General features: G+C 38.9%; 1 protein-coding gene across 3 annotated transcripts in view; it reads left to right on the top strand.

The window, feature by feature from the left end:
* Window positions 1-8,159: 8,159 nt before the first annotated feature.
* The window catches only part of adcy8 (adenylate cyclase 8 (brain)), a 44,821-nt gene continuing 29,374 nt past the window's right edge, over window positions 8,160-23,606 (top strand). For 2 of the 3 annotated variants that reach the window (XM_056743076.1, XM_056743074.1), the window contains exons 1-4: window positions 8,880-10,557; window positions 16,764-16,913; window positions 18,249-18,379; window positions 19,420-19,531. In XM_056743076.1, coding sequence (XP_056599054.1) covers window positions 9,691-10,557; window positions 16,764-16,913; window positions 18,249-18,379; window positions 19,420-19,531 — 1,260 coding nt within the window. In that variant the 5' untranslated portion in view covers window positions 8,880-9,690. Of the gene's footprint in view, window positions 8,793-8,879; window positions 10,558-16,763; window positions 16,914-18,248; window positions 18,380-19,419; window positions 19,532-23,606 lie in introns of those variants that run through there. The other variant, XM_056743075.1, reaches the window with a different exon arrangement.

Here is a 23,606-nt window from a genome sequence, read left to right as displayed (position 1 = left end):
TTCCCTTGTTGTGCTTTATGCAAGAAACATGTTTGGGTCAAGATGAGTAAATTAGTTGGTTTGAACTGTCCCATCCAATTAAGAAAACCAGTAAAACACAAACCAGTATCTCTACATTTAAGCATGTTTAGCTTCACACAGAGCTTAAGATCAATGCTGACCCATAGAACAATCTGTGTGAGGGAAAGAGAGGCAGTTTGATTTTTTCTCATCTCCTGAGGGGGTTTGACTATGGCTGGGAATTGATTCCAAAAAGAATCGATTCCTTGATTTCAAGGCGTTGAGAATTGAGAGTCGATTCCAAAGGTTGGAATTGATTCCATTAAAGGAATCGACTCCTCTTTTAGAGCCTTCATAAGCACAAGCCCCGCCCATTAGCCGATGTCATTGGTCAACTTAATCACATTAGTTTCTTATCTAAGACATTACAGACTTCAGAAAAAAGTAATGGATGAAGTCTAACGCTGTATGACATAATGTTCTACATGCATTAATGCAAAAGCTTTGTTTGCACACACATAATGCAGATTTAATTAGATGAATCCGCACTTTTAACAAGTCATAAAAGTGTGTTTTGTCTTCTCTTACTCTTAATCGATGCGCTCAGTTTGTGTGTGAAGAGAATTGCTTGTATACTGTATAAAGCACTCTCACAACATATTTACCTGGGCGTCTGTTCAAGGCTGTTAAAGATGGACAGATCTTTTTTCAACACCTGTCTGCACCATTTGCATTTAAATGAGAAGATAAGAAAGAGCAATAGCAAAAAAGGTGTGTGAGTCCATTAGTAAGTAAAGAAAAACAGAGCTACTTCATAACCTACCCGGTGCCCATTTCAGAAAGATGGTTTAGTTAAAACTCTGAATATATTAACCCTGAAATGAGGGAAACTATGGGTATTCTGTTTCAGTATGTCAAACCCAGAAATGCGGGGTAACTCAAGCACGTTTCTAAAAGAGAAGAAACTTACTCCGAGTCAGTAACCGTAATGCCTTACTCTGTGAACCTAACCTGGTCGGGAGGAGGTTTTCTTTGGTAAACCCAGAGTTTCGATCGATCTCCTGCCTCTTTTTAAAGCGCAAGTGGTGTCAATCATTCATTCATTCATAAATGCAGTCATTCATGGCACAAATTTTGATCCACACAGAGATCATTTCAGTGACTAATATGTCAAATGTGCTTTTATAGAGAAGAGGCTGCATTAATTCATAGGGATTGACTCCGATTTCAGGAGAGCAATTTAGGACCTGAGTGGAATTTTGTCATTTTTTTGTCAACTGTACCATTTTTCTTTACATTAAATTAGATATATCAAAATATATTTCATCAATCTTTAAATCGATAGCATGTGCCATCATGGCTGTCATTTTTTTAATAAATATTTTTTATTTCTGTTGTTTAATTAATTTATTAATTCATTTACTGGTTAATTTGTTTGTTTATTGGCACATTTATCTGTTTATTCATTTAAACTTAATTGTCCACTGTATGCAGCTGCCTAGTAGCTTTCTCTTTGGTGCCATTGCCATGGTGAATCGTAAAATTGGAGCTCCATTGATCATGGCTTGTTGTAGTCATGGTGCATGCCCTTAACTCAAGGTAAGTCTACCCAAAATTGATTGAAACAACTCGAATCAGCTGTTCTGAAACCAAAAACTCAAAGTTTTATATCTCAGTGTAAATCAACTTCACATCTTAATTCGGTGTTGGTTGAACCTTCGAATTGAAACGGGCCCCTGAACTCTAGAAATCTGTCTGTCATTTACACTTACAGTATATGCACAGCATTCTTAATACATTTTACGGATTATCGATCTGTTATATTCTGCAAGTATTTTTGTGTACACTGCTGAATAACTTTAAAAATAGTTCATAGTAATTTGACCTGTGCCTTTTTTGAAAACAGCTATAACTAAAAAAACTGATAAAGACTATGAATTGCAGGACAAGATCGACGTATTTGGTTAAGGTTTTGGGTATAGAAACAATAAACGATTAATAAATGTAAAAAGTGACGGCTTTTGCATTAAATATGTGTACATTTTTTAATTACAAATAAAAACGGAATCAAAAACAGCAGCTAGAAATCGATTCCTGGAATCGATTCTTATGATTCCCAAACCAGGAATTGGAATCAGAATCGACTCCAAAAAAGTCTTAATCGAACAGCCCTATAGGTTTGACATTTTTCACGAACTCATAGCATTGGGAAATCTGTATGGTGTTCAGACAGAATCAATGTATGGATGTATTACAGACAAAACAAACATGAGGTTACTGACTGAGAGCGATTACTAAATATTACCTCAATGAGGTAAAATATACTACGCTAATCTCCTACACATTATTTAGTGAACAAAGGACACTGGAAGACTAAAAATCTTATTCTTAAAGGGATAGTTCCCCCAAAAAATAAAAAATTGTCATCATTTGCTCACCTGTATGTAATTTCATACCTGTATAAATTACTTTGTTCCGATGAGAGAAAGATATTTGGAAGAATTCTAGTCATTTTTAGTTCCAGGACATCAATGACTAACATAGTAGGAAGAATTAAATGGTAGTCAAAGGTGCCCGAGAACTCTTTGTTTTCCTAAATCCTTAAGAAATTTCTTATGTCTTCAACAGAGAAAAGAATACAAGAAATAAAATCCTATGGTAGTGATGATGTCCCAGAACTGAAAATTGCTAACATTCTTCCAAATAACTTTCTCTGTGTTCATTGGAACAAAGACATTTATACAGGTTTGAAACAACCTGAGGGTGAATAAATGATGACAGATTTCTCCTTTTTTGAATGAACTATCCCTTTAATGTTCAAAATGTCTGAGTAGCATAAAGTGATAAGTAACCCAAAAAGGAAAATACTTTCATCCTTTACTCACCCTCTTGTCAATTAAAGCTTCATGACTTTCTTTCTTCCTCAGAACATAAAAAAGGTATTTTGATGAAACTTGGTAACCGAACAGCGCTGGACCCCATTCACTTCTGTTGGCTAGACACAAAACCAATGGGGTCCAGTTAACAACAATTTTCAAAATACTGCATCTTCTTTTCTGTTCATAAAGTCATAAAGCTTTAAATTACAAAGAGGTGAGTAAATGATGACAAAATTTTCATTTTTTGATGAACTATTCCTTTAAATCAGAAAATCTTGCAATTCATTATGCTAATTTGGGTCTCCTTAAACTCTCCCTCACATGCATTTATTCACACAATGCTCATAGAGAATATTTACATTAATGTTCCTTACAGATGCCAACCAGAACATACTTATATAAGTGACAGCCCCCCAGGGCAGGTACAAGTCCATCCATCCATCCATTTTCTTCCGCTTATCCGGGTCGCGGGGGCAGCAGTCTAAGCATTACATTTACATTTACATTTAGTCATTTGGCAGACGGTTTTATCCAAAGCGACTTACAGTGCACTTATTACAGGGACAATCCCCCTGGAGCAACGTGGAGTAAAGTGTCTTGCTCAAGGACACACTGGTGGTGGCTGCTGGGATCGAACCAGCAATCTTTTGATTTACCAGTTCAGTGGTTTAACCCACTAGACCACCATCTCCAGCAGGGAGGGCTCAGACTTCCCTCTCCCTAGACACTTCCTCCAGCTCTTCCGGGGGGACACCGAGGCGTTCCCAGGCCAGCCGGGAGACATAGTCCCTCCAGCGTGTCCTAGATCTTCCCCGGGGTCTCCTCCCGGTGGGACATGCCCGGAACACCTTCCCGGGAAGGCGTCCAGGGGGCATCCGGAAAAGATGCCCGAGCCACCTCAGCTGGCCCCTCTCGATGTGGAGGAGCAGCGGATCTACTCTGAGCTCCTCCCGAGTGACCAAGCTTCTCACCCTATCTCTAAGGGATCGCCCAGCCACCCTGCGGAGAAAGCTCATTTCGGCCGCCAGGTACAAGTCAAGTTCTAAATTTAGCCCCACAGTACCAAGAATGATACCAAGATACACAAACCTGTCAGATAATGCTAGTCTTTAGGAATGTGTCAGAGGGTCTTGTAAACGTGAAATACGACTCCAGTGCAGCCATGCGAGGAAGAAAAAGCCTAAGCTTGTGGGTGATGAGTGGTATTCAGATGCATCTTGAGTGGAATGCAAAGATCTGAGATAAGCTGAAAGAAGGGTTAGTTGGCATGAATGTAGCAGCAATATGAGTCTATTGGGTTGGATGATAATCGTGAAGGTCTGGTGTGGATGGTGAGAGAACAAACACTCAGCACTGTGAAACCCTGTTGAAGAAATGGGGTTATCATATCAAGTTAATGAAAAAAAATTAAGAGCAATTAAAAGACGAGGTTGTGGGGCAAGCATAAAAAATATGATTTATTATTTTTTCATGTTTGCCCCACAACCTCGTCTTTTAATTGCTCTTAAGTTTTTTTTCACACATTTTCACTTTTTTCCACATGAGTGGATATCTTAAACGTCACAGTAAATGAAGATGGTCCACTTTAGTGTCCCCTTTAGTGGTTAATGTGCAACTACTGTATGTGAACTCTATGCGTGAAAGGTTAAGATAGTAAAATTTATCATTCTTTTGTTTCACAGATTTCTTAAACATTAACCCAAAGTCTTGCTCAATTTGTCTCTCTCCTTTGGTTTTTCTTATTACGTCCCTAAGTTTGTGTAAAAAGTATAGACTTTTATGGAATTATGCAATTAACTTGGAATTTCCACTGATCTGTACTATTGAGCTAAATTCACTCTCTGCAAAATGGCTCAATGCTCTGACAATGAAATGAAATATAGTAAAAGAAGTGTACTTATAGAAATGTCAGGCATATTTTATGCCGCATACCATCAATTTTGAACAATATTCAGAGGGAAAAGACTGCAGGGTTTGTGAAAAGCTGTCAGCTCTTGTCATGTCAAAGGTACTTACTCTCTGCAAACAAAAAGACTTGTCATTGTTTGAATGTATCATAAAGAATAGATTCATCTTTTTACTATTTTGCTTTAAATAAACGATGTTAACTTTCAGAAAGATCAGAATGTATTTTTTTCACTTATGTCAATGTCACAAGTCCTATTATACAGTATATAAAGTGTAGGTTTTTTTTTACATTTGTTAATAGGTTTCCATAAAGTCTATGAGTGCAGTTCTGCATTTGCCCTTATGTGTTGCATGTGCTGAAGTTGACAAATTTGGCACCAAACCAAATTGTAAAAAAATTGTTTTCAAATGGGTACAACACTCTTCCCATCTGCTGTTGTTTAAAAAACTGCAATGTACTATAGCTTCTGCTTGCTGTGATCCGAGATGGTAAGTTTAAGTTTAAGTAAAAGTGATAGTTCACCTGAAAATGAAATTTATGTTATCATTTACTCACCATCTTGTCATTTCACACCTGTATGACTTTCTTTCTTCCGCAGAGTACAAAAGAAGATATTTTGAAGAAAGTTGGTAAATATTCATTCGATTATTTTTCTATACCTTATATTTCAGGGCATTCTGGTTACGTCTAGTATTATAAGGTCTCTGTGGTGCTGACTTAAGAAACGAACAGATTTGATATGGAGGCATTTTATTATTTAGTTTCTTTAAGTGTTTTCTCTCATCCTGTGAAACAGCCGGTCTATCTCTCTCTCTCTCACACACACAACATGTTGGCTCTCTCTGAAAGGGAAGTGAAAAAAAGTGAAAAAAATGCTAAATGAAAAAGAGATGTTCACAGTAGAGGAGCTATAAAAAGAGAGACTGTGAATTATGAAGCAGATGATTGAGGTGCAGATAAAAAGGCACATGTGTGTATTTGATTATCTGTGATTTCTTATTTCAATCATTATCCTGCTCACTTTTTCCTACATGTCTCATAGTGCAGCATGTGTGGAAGATGCTGGACTCGGGGGCTGAGTTTTTTGGATCACACCCACGGTTCTGGAACCTTAAACATCAACAGCAGAACGGGCTGACAGGTGGCTGAATCCAACACACACATATATGCACTACACACAAGCAAGCGCAAGCACACTTTCAACATCATGTTAGCAGAAACGTGGGTGGGTTCATGGGAACAACTCAGTTTGAGACATCTTATTTTTTTCTTAGTTGGTCACTGGCCTCCTGACCTTTAGACTTTTTAAAAGTGTAGATGGCAGATTATTCACTTGATCAATATGTCATATTACTTTTATGCCTCGAATGAGTGTCTGTCTGTCTGTCAGTCCATGTGTCTGTGTGTGCTTGTACGGCTGCTCTCTACTGCCTCCTTGTGTCTTCTAATGTATACAGGAAGCTCTTTACCACTAAGCAAATTCATAAAGGTTTCCACTAAGCTGCTTTATGTGTGTATGTATGCGTGTCTATGTGTGCGGGGGTAATCACGGGGACATAATGACATCAAGCAGAGTGAATTAAACTATGACCAGTCATTTAATATTAAACACCCAAACCATGAGAGATACAATTGAAGTACCTAACAGACACGCACACACCAGGTCTTTCCAAGCAGATTTTCTATAATTACATAAATGTGTCTGCCGAATGAAGATTGTCCTTCATGCTTATCTGAACCCAAACACTGTGTGCGTGCATGTGTGTGTGTGGCAATGCCGTTTCTGCAGAAGTGCTAATGTGTTTTCGCTGTCTTCCAATGGCATTTTAGGGGAGAGTTCCACATCACTGTGCTTTCAGTAGTGAGTGGGTTTGTCGAGGTGTGTGTACGTGTCGTACTTTTTCCCTTCCCGTACACTTATTCAACGAATGGCATAATGGAAGGTGGGAGAGAGAGGTGTATGCATGTGTGCTGAGTCATATCACTGATGTCTCCATGATCCCATACAATAATTGTTGTAATCAAGATGTTTTTAGCACAGGCCGGTGAATTTTATGAGTCTATTTTGGGGTTTATCTGGCAATTATGTGGGGATATAGGCTAATTGTCCCCAGAATTTAGCTCAATACACTAAAGCCTTCTTTTGGGGACACCTTAGGGCATCTGTAATTGGAAAAATACACAAAGCATATAAAGTATTAAAAAAAGGAGTCTGTGTGTATGTGGGTCACATATACATTGTGGGGGAAATAGGGAAAAAACGCATGTTTTAATAAAAATCGAAACATTGTTTAAGGGTTAGCTTTAATTTTATATTATCTTGCAATATACAATATTCAAATTCTGAGAACAAAACAATTCTAGATAAGTCATAATGATAACCTGTTCTTTTCTGATTCACGTTCAACTGTCAGAGAGGGAGAGAGATGTTACTCTTATGCCTCAATAGGATCATCTCAAATGTCACACTTAAATTGGAAACCAAACACACTTTCCGTGAACACCACAATGGACAAACGGGCATGCGCGCACACATACACATCAACTTATGGGTCTTTAATGGCACAGTAGCTGCAGTCACAGACTACTATAAATATAAACAGGTGAGACAGAATAAATGATTTGCAGAATAATGACAATATCTGATGCTTTCCCTGAATTCACCTACGTTTGTATGTTTGCCGTGTAAGTGGCCATATTGTGTTTCGTGACAATCCCCCATTTTCAGCCACATAGACTGCACAACATATACGTAAATACTGTCTTATAGCAAGACATTCATAGGCGTGTACATCACTCCTCCTTCCTATGACTCTGTATTGTACTATACTGAATGCTTGGCGATGAATAGATTTGGATGTATGCAATATACAGTATATCTTACTTTGCGAATTTAGCAATGGGCTAAAAATGGATATGTCAGAGAAAAGAGTCAACCAAAATGTGTAGTGTTGGGTGTCCTTCAGTAATAAGTAAGGGAACTGTGGATTAAAATGCCAAACAAGTCCAATGGGCCAAGTTTCACAGGACTATGCCTTAGTTGAATTAAGATGTTAATGTCGCTTTTATAAAAATGCCTTAAAAGAATACATTAATGGCGTGCATCTTGAGACACAACAATGGCACTGATATATTTTAAGATATTTCTGGGCAAGGTATGTTCAGTCATACATTCATTTTAGGCTGGGACTAGCCTTAAGCCTTGTCTTTGAAACCGGGCCATGGACTATTATATGCAGTTTTAATGGACATTTGTCTTCTTTACATCTTGAATAATACAGCCCATGGTCACCATTCTTTCTCTGTAGGGGGAATAGCAGCAGGCAGCATTCTGCAAAACCAATTCGTAAGTTTGGAGTGATTCGAAGGAAGTCAATTGTTCAAGTGTACATTTTATTTATGTTGCCTCCAGTTTACCAGTTTTATAAGCAGACAGAAAATGCAAAGTAAAAAGCAAGGGAGTGAGTAACGCAAATATAAACTCCATAAGACTCGCATGGTAACAAACCCACACCCGTTAAAAAAAAAGACCGGCGAGTGGGGGATGTGATGAGTCACTCGCGAGGCGCTGTCGGTCCGCTTTGATCAGCCGCAGCCGGGGTCTCGCGCTGTAAAATATTTTTGAAAGACGAGTAGCCGGTGAGTCACGATAGCGGTGTTGGAAGTAAGTGTGTTACGTTTCTAAATATATCCCGATAAATTCGTTAAAGATGCTTTAATCATTTTGCAATATAAAACTTGAGTCTGTTGGAATTCACGCTCCACGTTAAATGCATAAACAATGTTTTAAAATTGTACATGGATAATCGATTCTATCAACAATTATATATACCATTTATTTCCCATTTTCAAAACATATAGTAGCTTTTTAATTAAAATAATTTGTGTTCCACATTCTATGCCCCACACTGATCCATCTTTTCATCCTCGCGCTCCTTTGTGGTGCTTGGGGACGAAACAAAAGCTGCGCGGTTTGGAGAAGAGGCAAGGAGCGCGTGACGTCGGTAAGACTCGCAGACTCCTCTCTCTTTCTCTCTCTCTCTCTCTCTCTCAGTGTAAATATCAGAACCACCAGAAGAGCTGACGGACCGATGGCTTGACACAGATGCTCTCAGTCTCAGGCAATTTACAGACTCAACCTTTGCTGCCTTTATTTTGTTTTACCTTAATTTAACATAAATTCTAACTTGGCTGTTTATTCTTTGCGATCTGCTTTGTGTTTATCTACCAGGCAGACCCATAACCGATGAGCCCTAAAGCTGGCCCCTGATTATAACAAAGCTCATTGGAGTCACTTTTTGAGAAAAATATATACGGGGATTGTTTCATCTCGGCTCAACAGAAGACGTTCATAACGGTAAGAGAGAAGCCTATATGCTGCGCGAGGGGTCGGAATGGCGCTGTGGAATGGACTCTTCAAAATTCTTCCACCTTGGTTGAGATAAAGCAGAAGCACACCAGAACGAGAGAGAATAACACGCGCATAAACCCCACATCTTAGGTACGTCAGACCGCGCACTGCTCAAAGATGTTCGCGCGCATCGCAGTGCGTTAACATGCGCTGTTTTTCAGCACGCGAGCTGGCGCATGCCATGCTGTAGCGCTGCGCATCCTGAGCCGCTGCCAAATGGCACGGACAAGCGCGACCACATCGCTCTGACGGAATAGACATACGATGCTGTCCAAAGACGCGTTTCTCTCAGCTTGAGCGGCGCGTGATGATGAACGGCGACTGCCGTGGGACCAGCTTGCCCCAGCGCGAGGAACCGATGTGTTCTCCACTTTCCGTGGAGTCCGAACCTCACCCTCATCGATGACCCGGCTCGCTTTCACCCTTCGTCACTATTTATTGTATTTTGGTAAAGCACATAAATAGGACCTACATAAAACAAGTGTGGAACAATGGAATTATCTGAGGTTCGCTGTTCCAGCGCGAGCGAGGAGCTTTACAGCATCAACAAAACCCCCACCAGCAACAGCGGGATCCGACCGAAGCGTTTGCTGTGGCAGAATGCCGTGCGGCACATCACCGAGCAGCGCTTCATTCACGAACACATTCACAAACCCGTATCACCGGACGAATCTCACGCGCAGGGCTCGCGCAAACACTCTGCCGGCAGGACCTCCGTGGGCGACAGGCACAATAACGGCGGCACAAAAGTCTTCCCCGAGCGCTCGAGCAGCGACCTGGGTTTCCTGCAGATCGATTGCGCGCCCAGCAACTCCGATTTCTTCCTGAGCTGGGGCTACACCTACCGCGGGGTCATTTTCCCCACGCTGCGCTACAGCTTCAAGTCCAGGGACCTCGAGCGCCTATACCAGCGCTACTTCCTGGGGCAGCGGCGGAAGTCCGTAGTGGTTATGAACATTCTGGACGTGGTGACCAAGCTGACCCTTCTCTTGCTGCACCTGACCTTGGCGTCCACGCCGATGGACCCGATCAAAGGAATGCTGCTTGGATTCTTCACAGGCATCGAGGTGGTCATCTGCGCTCTCGTGGTGGTCCGCAAGGACACGAGCTCACACGGTTACCTGCAGTACAGCGGCGCGGTGACCTGGGTGGCAATGGCCACGCAGATCCTTGCCACGGGACTGGGATATGGGTTGCTCGGAGATGGGATAGGGTATGTGCTATTCACACTGTTTGCCACCTACAGCATGCTGCCGCTGCCTCTCACCTGGGCCATTGTTGCGGGACTGCTGACCTCTGCCCTGCACATCGCGCTCCAGCTGGTGGTCTCCCCTCGAGCTCAGATCTCTACGAATCAGGTGAGATGAGAGTCTACAGTGAGCACGCTCCAGATATCTGTCATCAGCAAGGCGCGAGTCTGAGCTTGGTGACAGACAGTCACACACAGGCACACGCATTGTTAGACCTTACTCACACATAGTTGTCGTACAAAGGCTTGAATATGACCATCTTGATGATTTCACGACGGTAAATAATGAAGGGGATGTGTACCCTACACATTCCTCCAAGCCTGACGTTCGGCATTCATGCTTGTGTGCAAATTGTCGCTGTCCACTGATGTGGTGCTGAAAATGACATTTTAAGGTCGTTGGTCTGCATCGTACGGTCTGTCTGGGATATCGATGTCTGTTTACATTTTCGCGTTCCAAATTTTGTAGAGGGCATCAGAGGTCAAAATGATCTCCACCGAGCTGGTTAATGCGGCAAAGCAGACTTATTAGAGCGCAGCACACACTTATTCATTTCAATAACTTCGGGGTACAACTCAATTGTTATGAGAGATTTTTTTAATATACCTGAAGCAAAGGCTAATAAAACATGTCTGAACACATAGAAATGATAGACAGCTGCATATGATGTGAAGCCAGTTGTGATAAATTCCATGTGGACAGCGATGTGTATGAGTTATCAGATCAACAAAGCCTGTCTGTTTTTCTCTGAAACAATATGAGATTCTGAAGACAAGCTTGGCTGAGGCCAGATCACCGAACATGTGAGCATGTCAGAGATCGTATATCTACATTAAACTCATATAGGAATTGTCAGTTTGCAGTTCACCTGCACACACACTAAAGCATACCAAGAGCATACACACACAAACAAGTAAACTGCATTACACACAAACAACAGCAAAGAGGCAGGAAGACGAGTTAATTATAGGTTGCAAAGATTATTCACTGTGATCACAGCAGAGAGACAGACAGACAGAGAGAGAGAGGAGTTGTTTGGAATCGTTTCACACAGATTCTGGAAAAATCCAGTTGTCTATGAACTCAAGCGAGCATAGAATACCTTATGGCTCTAGCTGAAGCAAATATGCGTGTGTGTGCGTGTGTGTCCAAGCAGTGGTCGAAGATGCTGTTAGGTAGACTGTAAAAATAGCAAGCGTGGGAGGGAGAAACGGAGAAGGGCTCTCTGACTCACACACTTGTCTGCCAGCATTTCTTCGTATCCTATCTCCATTCTTTATACAGGACACACGCACACCTGACCACACACCTGTTGCAGTGTTTAGTGCTGTGTGCAATGTCGTCAATGGCGGGGTAAGACGCACGTCACGTCAGTTAGCTGCAGTTCTTCTCTCTGGTTTTATGGAAACTCTTGCAGGGTCTTTATCAATCATTAATAAGTCACACAAGGTTAGAACACTTCACAAACTCCAACGTTCAGCTTTGCAGAACAAAGCAGCTCTCTTTGGGTGGATTGTGGGTAGACAAGGATGTAGGTTTTCGCTGTGGAAGAGAGAGATAAAAGTTGAGAGAATTATGGCACATGCTGCGCTCCATACAGAATGTTGCTTTTCTAAATACGCTGTGGTCAGCCAGTGACGGACAGTACCTATTGAAACAAAGTTTTTAACAAATCACGAAGGATAGATTCGGAGTGCAATTACCTGGAATTGCACAGATTTCAGGGGGCTGACAGCTTAATTGCAGATTTTTAGGGAGGATGAGATGAAAGGCTGAAATAGGGTCTAAGAATGTCTACGACAACTGAATGCTGACAAAAGGAACTTTTGTAAATCTGTACTGTGTAAAAATGTGTACAGGGAGAGCGCACACACAAACACACACACACACAGGTGTGGACCTTAGTGATCTTGTAGATGTTCAAACATGTACAGAGATCAATAACAGCAGGCTGCCCAGTCTATTGAATGTTTTTATGTCTGAGTTATTAATAATGTATTAGTCAATTCAGATCGCTGAAACTGTAGATGCCTCGTGTAATGAAAAACTTGAAGAACGATCAGCTGGAAAATGTATATGTGGCGGTGTTAAAGGATTAGTGTGTGTTATCAGGCGCACTGAATCCAGAGCATAAGGTTCGATTAGGTAAAAAGACCTTCCAGCTTATAAGAGAGGTTTCATCATCACTCAGTCTTTTGATGCCTTTACAATTAGAAGAAAGTCAAGATGGGAGTTCATTTATCATAATATCACTTAAAGCGATAGGTCACCCAAACAAAAAAGTTCAGTCATCATTTACCACCCTCTTGTCAGTTCAAAGTTTCAACAGCTGTACCCATTCACTTATACTTTATTGGAATTCAATAAAATCTAATATCGCTATCGGTTACCAACATTCTTCAAAATCTCTTCTTTTGTCATACAGGTTTGAAATGACAAGTAGTATTTGTGTGAACTATCCCTTTGACACAAGCTAAATTAACTTCTTTTTAAAGTACAGAAAATAGCAGTAGCCCTATAATGATTCAAAATAGATTTTATTTTGTTAGAAAAGTTTCATTGGTTTAATAGCATCCAGCAATGAATTCACAGCTGTTCCCACAATGCATTACATGGAAGAATTCATCACTCCAGCCTTTTCCACGGAGACTGGCCACAGTTGGTTTGCTCAAGAAACTCAAATGGCAAATTTAAATTTCACAGTTTATCAAATGGGCATTAAAAGGTTTTCGTTCCCCAGCTGAGTTATCGGTGGACAACAGCCTATCTATTGCAGATCTCAAAGGCAGCATTTTACAAGTGTAATCAACCCCAGTAATTAAAAGGAGTGTTAATTAAATCTCAGTCCGGCTCTCTAATGTGGAGAGATTCTCTGGCTATAGTACAATGTTGATATCAACAGTTTCATCCGATCTGTTTTTCTAAAAGCTGATATGTTGTTGGCCTAATTTCTCCTTATAACAGAGGTTTTTACTGGCTGTGCATCTGGGTGTCAATCGCTTAAAGATCTCTGCTGCTGTTGAAAGATATTGCTGAGATAATTATGTTGTTAGAGAATATAGTTAATGTTTGTGTGTACAGTACATGTATGGTGGTCTGAAGTATTCATTTAGAAGTGAATGAGACGTATAGTTGCTCTGTTAATTCCTTTCTGTATTTACAGCTGTTGAAAAAAATAAGAGACCATTCCCAATTTTCATTTAATCACAATTTTTAGAGGTATTGCGACCATCCCAGTACAGTGTTGGTTAAATTTCAACTAAATCAAACCTTAGGAGTGACATAAAGTCATCCAACAGCAATGTGAAAGACTGACAGCATGACAAGACACATGAAAACTGCCCAAAAAATCAACAAATTCCCAAATACATGTACAAATATTACTGTTGTATTGCTTGTATTGTGATCTCTTAGAGCATCTTTTCTGTTATGTAGACCTGTTTCTCTGTTTTCATTTTCTACAAATAAATAGAAATAGAAAAAAAGTATTTGACACAACGAAACAAAAATATGAATTTTGCCTAAACATATAAATAGTAAGCTCATAAAAACTGAAAAGGGTCTTTGAAATGGTCTCTCAATTTGTTCTGCTGCGGTATGTTTATCTTAAAGAATTTGACTAAAATATGTTTTTTTTCTTCTAAAATGATAAACCAATATATGATGCTTTACCTTAAGACTAAAATATATTTGGATACTTGCTGGTGACGAACATTAATGAACTTAAAATTTACATGGAAATGACATGGAATATTTACTGTTGTTACTTTGGTCTAAAGCTCAACAGACCATCTGTTAATTTGTCCTACAGCTAAGACTGACATACTAAGAAAAACACACACTTAAGTCTCAATGTCACTCTGCTAACTGTACATCTGTTTGCACAGGCAGAGAAACAGATATAATGTGATACGAGGCATTTTGAGGTCAGTGGCTTATCTGGGGATAGTCTGAAATCATGAGCTGAGCTTTCTTCACATCACAAACCACTGTGTGTGTTATTTGTAAAATGCGTGTTGCTATGTTTGCAATGATCCTAAAAGTACAAATGGGAAAATTTACAGTTAATCAGTATCTTGTTTTAATATCATGTTTTAGTGAGAATGTATGCTGAGGAGGTTTTTAAATGCTATTTTATGTTTACTACTTGGAAAAAGTGAGAGAGTTTGTGTGTCAAATAAAAAAAATATTTATTAGATTTTTTATCTAATTTTGATACTACTTGCAGAAACAGAGAGAGAGACTTTGTATGCGCTTGTGTGCACACTTTTCTGGAAACACTTCAGCACTTTCGAAGCTGTCATCTGATTGGATGAATTTCACAGGAAATCCGGAAGACATGCGTCCCTCGTTCTTTAACGGTCCGCCTGGAAACAACAAAGCCTTCTGATCTGAGAAATAATCAGTTGTGTTTACAATGGTTGCTATAAGAATTCATCACGGTCGACTAAACGCTCAATTCTTAAAAGTATGCGTGGTTCATGGCATAAACTTATAACCGTTGTTCCTGTTAACTTTTGACATGTTCGTGAATGTACATCGTTCTGTTACAAAACGAAACGTGATTGGTTGCTTTACCTGTCAGTCATATGGCATCTTGGGGGGGCCTTTCCAAAGAAAGTGGCAATAAGTTCCAGACCTATGCGAGTCTATACTATACTACGTCTGAAATGGCAACCCTTTATTGCCCCTGTTGGGACATAAAGATGAAGTAATTGAAACTGTAAGGAGGGGGTGTTAATCAGTCATAAAATGTAAGATTCCCAGCAGGGATGTGTTCAACTTAAGCACACACACACACAATGCCTATGAGGCTTTAATAGTAATAAGTATGGAGACATGCTTAAACATGTTGTTGAGTGTGCGCACACGTTGATTGCAGGTGGTTACATCACACTCTCTGGAGAATGCACAACCTGTTTGGGAAAGGTTTGTGTTTAGTTCGGGATTCCTTTGAGATTCATCCCGGTATATGTTCCAAATGCAGTAAACGAGGTGTGTTTGTGTGTCTGTGTCTAAAAATAAATGTACACCCCTCAGTGCTTTGGAGGGACAGAACAATTGCAAATGGTTTGTAATGTTTTATAGCTTTGCTAAGACATCACAAATGAGGCTTTAAAAAGAAATGTATACACAAAACAGCAACAGTTTGCTGTTTATAAATCAAGTGATTAACAGGAGATTTACACGTTTTGTTACACAACGCGGATTATACCAAATGTGTATAAAAGCTTTTAAATAAGCACTATGCAAATAACCTTAAATGTTTTCTGACCTCCGGGATAAAGAAGCAGTGTTTGTCTGGTTCCAAGTCTGTATACTGTAAATGTCCTTGTTGTGATGAACACAGAGAAATATATTGCTTGTAACTAAACAGTTCTCTTGGCCACCAATGAATACCATAGTAGGAAAACTTGCCTTTGATTTATAAATTTCTTTGTTCTGTTGAACACAAAAGAAGATCTTTTGAAGAATGTAGGAAAGCAAACAGTTATGGGGGACTTTTGACTACCATTGTAATTCTTCCTACTATGGTCAATGGTCAGTGGTGGCCAAGCACTGTTTGGTTACAAGCATTCTTCCGAATATCTTTTTCTGTGTTCATCAGAACAAAGGAATTCCTTCAGATTTGGAGCAACTCGAGGGTGAGTATATGAAGACAAAAAAAATATTTTGGATGAAATGTCCCTTTAAGTAAACCAGAATAAAGAGAGGCACATTAAAAGAAATTCATTCATTTTGCTCATAATGTAGCTGTCGGATACAGTTTACCAAACCATAGATATGCAAGGAATACGGATCAGAAATAAATCTGTGGAGGGTTGCAGTTCAGCCCCTGCGTGCAGAATTGAAAAATGTTTCATCAGAATTAATAAGGACCGTATCACAGTGTAATTAATTGTATCGCAATTAAATCATTTGGCCTGAATAGCAGAGATAAAAGTCATCACAAAAGTGATTGCACTTAAAATATTAGCGTGCTTATTAACTGTAAAATATTGTCGTCTGGCTGAAGTATATGCTTGACATTCATTAATTGCACGCTAATGTGCATTTATGTTTGTGAGCGAGTGAGAGAGAGAGAGAGAGAGAGAGAGGTGACATTTAGCTTCTCTCTCTGAGGGAATAATACCGCATTCTGTTATATGCTAATCAAGCTAAATAAGCTAAAATAATATTTTCTCCCGAATGAGTATGTTGTGCTTGAATTGCAAATGTAAGATTCCACATACTGTCATACACATGTGACCTATAGTTAAACTGTGTAGACCAGAGAGTTAAATTGTTTTTGTTCTGTCTTTCTCTCTCTGCAGCTGTTAGCTCAGGTGTTGCTGTTCTTATGTATAAACACTGCAGGGATGTTTATCAGCTACCTGTCAGACCGCGCCCAGCGACAGGCCTTTCTGGAGACACGCAGGTGCATCGAGGCACGTCTCCGCCTAGAGACCGAGAACCAGAGACAGGTCAGTGTGAGTGTTTGCAAAGTTTAACCCTGTTAAGTTTCAGACATCAAAAGTGTAAATGCATACGGTGCCATAACTATTTAACTATTTAACTATTTAAATGTCTGTTTGTGCAGAATGGTTGCGCATTAGCAACATTTACACAAAAAGCATTTGTATGAAAGTTTCCATGATGTGTTCGCGTACGTGTGTGTTAAGCCAAAAAAGTAAGTGTTACAGGGCATGTGCTATGACACTATGCTATATCACACCCTTTTCCCAGCAATGAGCCCACAGTGAGTATGAACAATTGATTTAAAGAGAAGAACGGTGTCTCATTGGGATGGATGGCTTATGTACAAAGGTTGGGCGACTCCTTAGGGAATCTTACTCTGTCTGCTTCCCTCCTCCTTCTCCTCCCCCATGTCTTTCTTTGAGGGCTCTCAGAGTGTTTGCTGAAGTGGGTTTATTTGCCAGTCAAGTGGAGCACATGCTGGTACCACTGTCTGTGTGTGTCTGTGTGTGTGTGTGTGTGTGCACATATTTCCTCTTCTTATAAGTCCATCTATCTACATTCCCCCTGTATTCGGCTTAGCCAATGGCTGATGCAACCTCTGGTTTGTTAAATTCATATTTGAAGTACCAGTTCTTTATTCAAAGAAAAATGTGGGGAATAAAAGCTGAAGTGTGCAGGGTAATTTTTATTAACTTGTTCATCAATTTGGGATAATACAAATAAATATATAATTGCTTATTCTTTCAATAATATATCATTTATTTTAGTTTTTTCAAATAACAGATCATTTATTGTAATTTTTAGATCAAATAAATACAGAATATGTAATAGTGTATTTGCATACATATTTATCCCTATGGGTTTAAACCGTTTAATACTCTGGATACACTGGATAAAAATAAACTTGAGTCTGTTATTCTTGAAAGAGGCTGCACAATATGTTGATGTCTTAAACAATAATACAAAACTTGTGGTCATTGTTTTTTTTTCATTATGACCACAAGCAAGGTTTTAATGTAACCTATCGTTTGTCAGGTTTGAGTTAAAATGTAAGATTTGTGAACGGTTTATTTTTGTAAACTGGTAGACAGCTGATGGAATCAACACTTATGCCTGATTTAACATGTTTGCACATCGAGGCTATTCACGAGAGATAAATAGACACAAATAGAATTAATTTCTAAGTAAATCGTTCATTGAACCTTTCATATTCAGTTTAGTGTGACAATTGTGTGAAAGTTCTTACATACAATTTATACTGAATGATTCTTGAATAGGGACTGATAACTTGAATGGTTTAAGCCCATGTTTATTAAAGTCCATTACTGCATCTGTGTTAGGAGCGCCTGGTGTTGTCAGTGCTGCCACGCTTTGTGGTGCTGGAGATGATTAATGACATGGCCAACGTGGAGGATGAAACCCTACAACACCAGTTTCATCGGATCTACATTCACCGCTATGAGAACGTGAGGTAACTTATTTCTTTGTGTTACATTCACTGTTAATAGAACAGAATGTGAACTGAGTCATGCACCTGCCATTATGGGACTGTCGTCTGATTATGCCGTGATCACCCTCTATTATAACAACAGTGGATTCATTGCAGAGTACTTAGTCAAGATAATAGCCCTAAATAGGCTCTCAGTGGCCAAAGAATGGCACAATACTGAGCAGTGAAAGTCTGAGCAGGTGATGTCACACAATCTGTTTGCATTTTCCATGTTTCATAGACAGTTGACAACACCATATTGTGTGTGTGGAGCATTTGTATGTCTCTCTTTTGTGTTTTCACCTTTTTCTTGTTTTTACAGGTATATTTCTTTAGTTGTTTTTCTTGTATTAAATGTGTCTCATGTACAGCTGCTTTGTAACAATGAAAATTGTAAAAAGCGCTATATAAATAAAGTTGAGTTGAGTTGAGTTTCATCAGATGCACATGTTTGGCCCTAATTAAACTTTGGGTTATGAGTTTGGTGATAATATAACAATTTATTTTGTATTTCATTTATATTAATATTAATTTATTTGAATATTTTATAGTGTATTACTTGTATTTAACTAAATGCAATCTACTTTACACTTATTGATTTTTTGAGGAGCATGACAGGAAGTTAAGTCTGGGTCACATGACATTTGTTTATGTTGTTGCCCCTCAAACCGTCTACCATACATTAAATTACAGCGTGTATTTATGAATCATCAGAGTCAGAATGAATGTACAAAATGGTGTCTACAAACACATGAATTTAAATCTGGGTTATTTCTGTTAAGTTCCTAATTTTAAAACAATATATTTTGGTTTGTAATCAAGTTGGGAGTTACTGTATTGGACACTTTTCTGATCATAAAATTTTGCGAAACATGTCCATCAGATGTTTTTTTTCTCTTTGATTTGAATGTGAAAACATGTCCAAGTGGTTTTTGTGGCCAAGAACAGTATAAACTAAAATGTTTCTGTTTGAAAAAATAGTTTTGATTGTTATAATAATCTGTGTGTGTGTGTTTGTGCAGTATTCTCTTTGCTGATGTGAAGGGCTTTACCAATCTTTCCACAACGCTCTCCGCTCAGGAACTGGTTCGAATGCTCAACGAACTCTTTGCACGCTTCGACCGTCTGGCGCATGTGAGTACTCTAGCACAAACATAAACACACACGATGCAACACACACTAAGACAGTTATACAGCTTATGGTTATTTTGGATCAGGGCCGTGCACATGAGACCGTGTTCTGTCTTCTTCTGCCGCAACCCAAGTGAACCTTTTTTTGTTTCGGCCACTGCCCCTCAATATGTCTCTGCATGGCCCTGTTTTCGGTATACAGTTTAAAATACATCACATAAATATTATTGTGTATCAAGGCATCCAGTTATTTGCTTTATCTCTAGAGAATGTATACAGAATGGATTCTATAAACATGTCTCATGTCTAAATAAACATTTAATAATATTTGTTATCGATATGCAGGTGTCCTCAGCACACTTGGCTTGAAAAGATTTGTCAAGCAGGTGCCCGTGTGATGAATATGTATAGATGTTGGGGAATTATTTGGCTCCAGCCTGTTCACACGTCATATCTACAGCTCGCACAGCATGTGGTGTTTATTTATTATGTAGGAGAGATAGCAGGGTGTATATTTGCTGCGTGTGGCACTCTAAACATACAAAAAAATGCCAGTAAATCTGTTTCTCACCACAATCTTTTGCAATGCTTTTATATAGCAACTTAAGTCAATGGATGTAAGAACTCATCCATTATTTGAAAAAATATATGTCAGGCACAAAGCAGTGACAGGAATACAGACAGCACTTTTGATCCTGAATGAATCTAGGCCATCTAAGTTTAGAGCTGCACTTTGGGGGTTGAGCTCGATAAAAATGAATTCCAATTACAACTTCGATGACTTAAAGAGTCACTAAAAATCAAAACGTTGTTGGCGTGTCACTACTGTTCATTACTTTGATGTGTGATGATGTATGTACTGTATGTGTTTGAATGTGGACATCTACTGCATTTCTTGAAAGAGGAAGAAGCAATGCTATGTCAAGTTCACACTGTGCAGTTTCTTCATTTTAGGGAAATGGGATTTTAGAGAAATTTATTTTTTATGACATCCACATATGCTAATATGATCAGAAGCCTTTTCTTACATCAAAGGATGACAAGCTTCACTCTTTTAGTTTGCAATTGGCTTTGCACATGAGGTGCTCTTAAAGAAATCTGTGGTTTCTTCTTGTTTAAACTGCATTATGAAGCATATTAAGCTCTTCGTCCTTATCCCGCACGTCTCTGCGGCTTATGTATCCGCAATAATCTTCTCCATGAGTCACTACAATAATCATTGGAGTTTAACCAACCATAAAGTGGCTTACTGATGCATAATACAAATATTCAAATGTGGCATATGTGTGCATGCAGATGGTTGTATCAGTATGTCGTATTTAAATGTTTGTGTGATTTCTCACAGAGTCTCACTGGTTTGGTCTGGCCTTGTGCAGCTCGTACTGTTTGTTCTATTAAATTCTGCTGCAATGTTTATGACGGCGAGCAGCACTTGGTTTTCTCTGCCGATGGCAATGTTTACTCAGAGATGTTACATGTGCTGTTAGTGCATTACTGGCTGTGTATGGTTGTCATTTTAAAGCAGACTTAAATGCGTTTGATGGCTCGTATCAACACACACATATTTAACGCCTCATCCACACTTCAAACATTGAAGGTCCCGTCTTACAGTTGCATTATTTTCCACAAATCTGTATCGCTTATATCTCTCTCTGGGCTGCTTTGTCTCCTACGCACACATGTGCCTGATGGGAAATGTGCATTAACTCTCAGTGCTCAATGTAAAATCTAAGAATGTATTGTGGAACCAACAAAAAGTACCATGTTTGTATTTAAGTAGTCACCATGTTAATTTTTTATATTTACTTTTATGAAATAAGCAGACGCATTTATAATGCATTGTACAATGCAATGTTTTTCAAAAGCAAGTTAAAACATATTTATGACCCAAAAAAAAAAGGGTTATAAAACTGGAATTTAGAAATAGAAGAATTTACAATATGTGACCCTGGACCACAAAACCTTCTTCCACAAAAATGTCTTAAGTAGCACAGGTTTATTTGTAGCAATAGCCAACAATACACGGTATGGATTGAAATTTTCTATTTTTCTTTTATACCAAAAATCATTAGGAAATTAAAGCAACACTAGATTTTTGAATAAAGATTATTATAGATTATTTAGAACAACTCTTAACAGGACGAATTCTACTGCCACTGCTAGCTGAGCAGCCTCATAGCGGCTACAACCACAGTTCTGTGTTCAAGTCAGTACACACAGCCCCGCCCATCCCCTTCCTGTGGAAAAGTATGATATGGTTTCTAAACAACATTAGGCATTCGCCGGTTCCATCAGCATAGTAAACAAATTCATATGTACACTAATAACAGACAATTCACTAGTTGCACAAGATGCCGCTGGTGAGCTTTTGGGACGCCAGAGTCGGCAGACTAATGTCCGGTCATATAACACTGTATGGGAAACAAAGGATTTGGGGTGTTTTAGATAAAAAAGAAAAAAGTAATATATCAGCGATATGAAAGATCCTCTTTACATTGCTGAGCACTTTATTAAGCCAAAACAACTGGAGAGTGTTATACAACCGGAAACAAGTCTGCCGGTCCTGGCGTCGCAAAAGCTCACCAGCGCCATCTTGTGTAACAAACCCATTGCACTTATCCACCACATGGGGGAACCGTGAGTAAAAGTTCTATTGAGTTGCTTTTGGAAAGATCATGTTCCATTAAAATATTTATGAATTTCCTACTGTAAATATATAAAATCTTTATATTAAAACACCAGAAACACGGCTACAAACTTGGCTCGCTGCTGCCCGCTCTTTTGAAATAACCACTCAAGTTTGGTATCAATGTAAAGCTAAGAGTTTCTGCTTTTGGGTTCATCTAATCTTCACAACAGCATTATAGAGAGTGTTAAAACAAACCTGTTTCTTCTTAGCAACAGCCTGCTTCAGCGCCTCTGACGGACAATTTGTTTTTTATTTTATACTTATTTTATCAAATAGTTGTATCTTGGCCAAATATTGTCCTATCCTAACAAATCAAACATCACTGGAAAGAATATTTATTCAGATTTCAGGTGATGTATATATCTCAAAAAAAAAATTACCCTTATGACTGGTTTTTTGGTCCATGGTCACATACATACACACAAACAGGCACACGTATAAATATAAAAATAGGATAACAAATAAAATAATATACAAAAAAGTGTTTTAAAACGTTATTTATGTTATAAAACTATATAAAAACGCATTTAAGTAGGTATATATGAAATCTGTATTAGAAACGATATCTCTGTACGCTAAGAATTATATATAATTTTATGGGACTTGACAGTTTGACTTAATTTCACTTAGCCATCTTCTTTTGTGGTCTACGGAAGAAAGAAAATCATCCACGTTTGAACTTTAACTGTTGTCATTGGCTACCCAAAAAAATGAACGCCCTAAAGTAATGCTATTGTTCGATGGGGTAGAATGAAATGTATAAACATTGAAAAAAAATCACCACTGGGTTTTCTATTAGCAACATATTATTATGCTGATGTTTAGAGTTTGGAGCGTGTGGTTACGATTACATTTAACGCCCAGTCTGTATGTTTATATCCAATAAATTGGCCCACAGTTATGTAAAAGGCATTCAGTTGCCTGCAGTGATAAGCACTAGGGCTTCAAACATATGATCATGAGTCAGTCCAGAGATGATCAAACTGTAGATGATGTTTTAGCGTATGATAAACTATGGTTACGGCCGTAGAGACTCTTTGTTTCTATACAGCCGTTTGCCGAGCTTTGAAAAGTCATTAATACAGCAGTAGGCAAGAATAATGGATCACAGAAAGCCTGTTGAGTGAACGCCGGCCTTATAATTACTACCCTCCCTGAGCTCAACACAAAAACCTGCCAGACTGAGAGATAACTAATGCAGGTAGTCAAGGCCGTAGAAATTACACGGTGTTTGCGGTTATAAAATCTCTCAAACACGTTGGATAAAGTCAAACTGTGCTAATGTTGCTTTAAGCAGATACTTCTAATCGAGCAGATATCTTGAAATTACTTTTGTTTGGTGCGACTTATAAGAACTGCTCTCCTTTTCTTCTGTCCTCCTCTCTCCGC

This window comes from Triplophysa dalaica, chromosome 3, assembly GCF_015846415.1.
Source record: "Triplophysa dalaica isolate WHDGS20190420 chromosome 3, ASM1584641v1, whole genome shotgun sequence".
In the NCBI taxonomy this organism is placed as follows: Eukaryota; Metazoa; Chordata; class Actinopteri; order Cypriniformes; family Nemacheilidae; genus Triplophysa; species Triplophysa dalaica.
The sequence above is the reverse complement of the archived record's forward strand: the minus strand, read 5'-3'. Positions and strand labels throughout refer to the sequence as shown.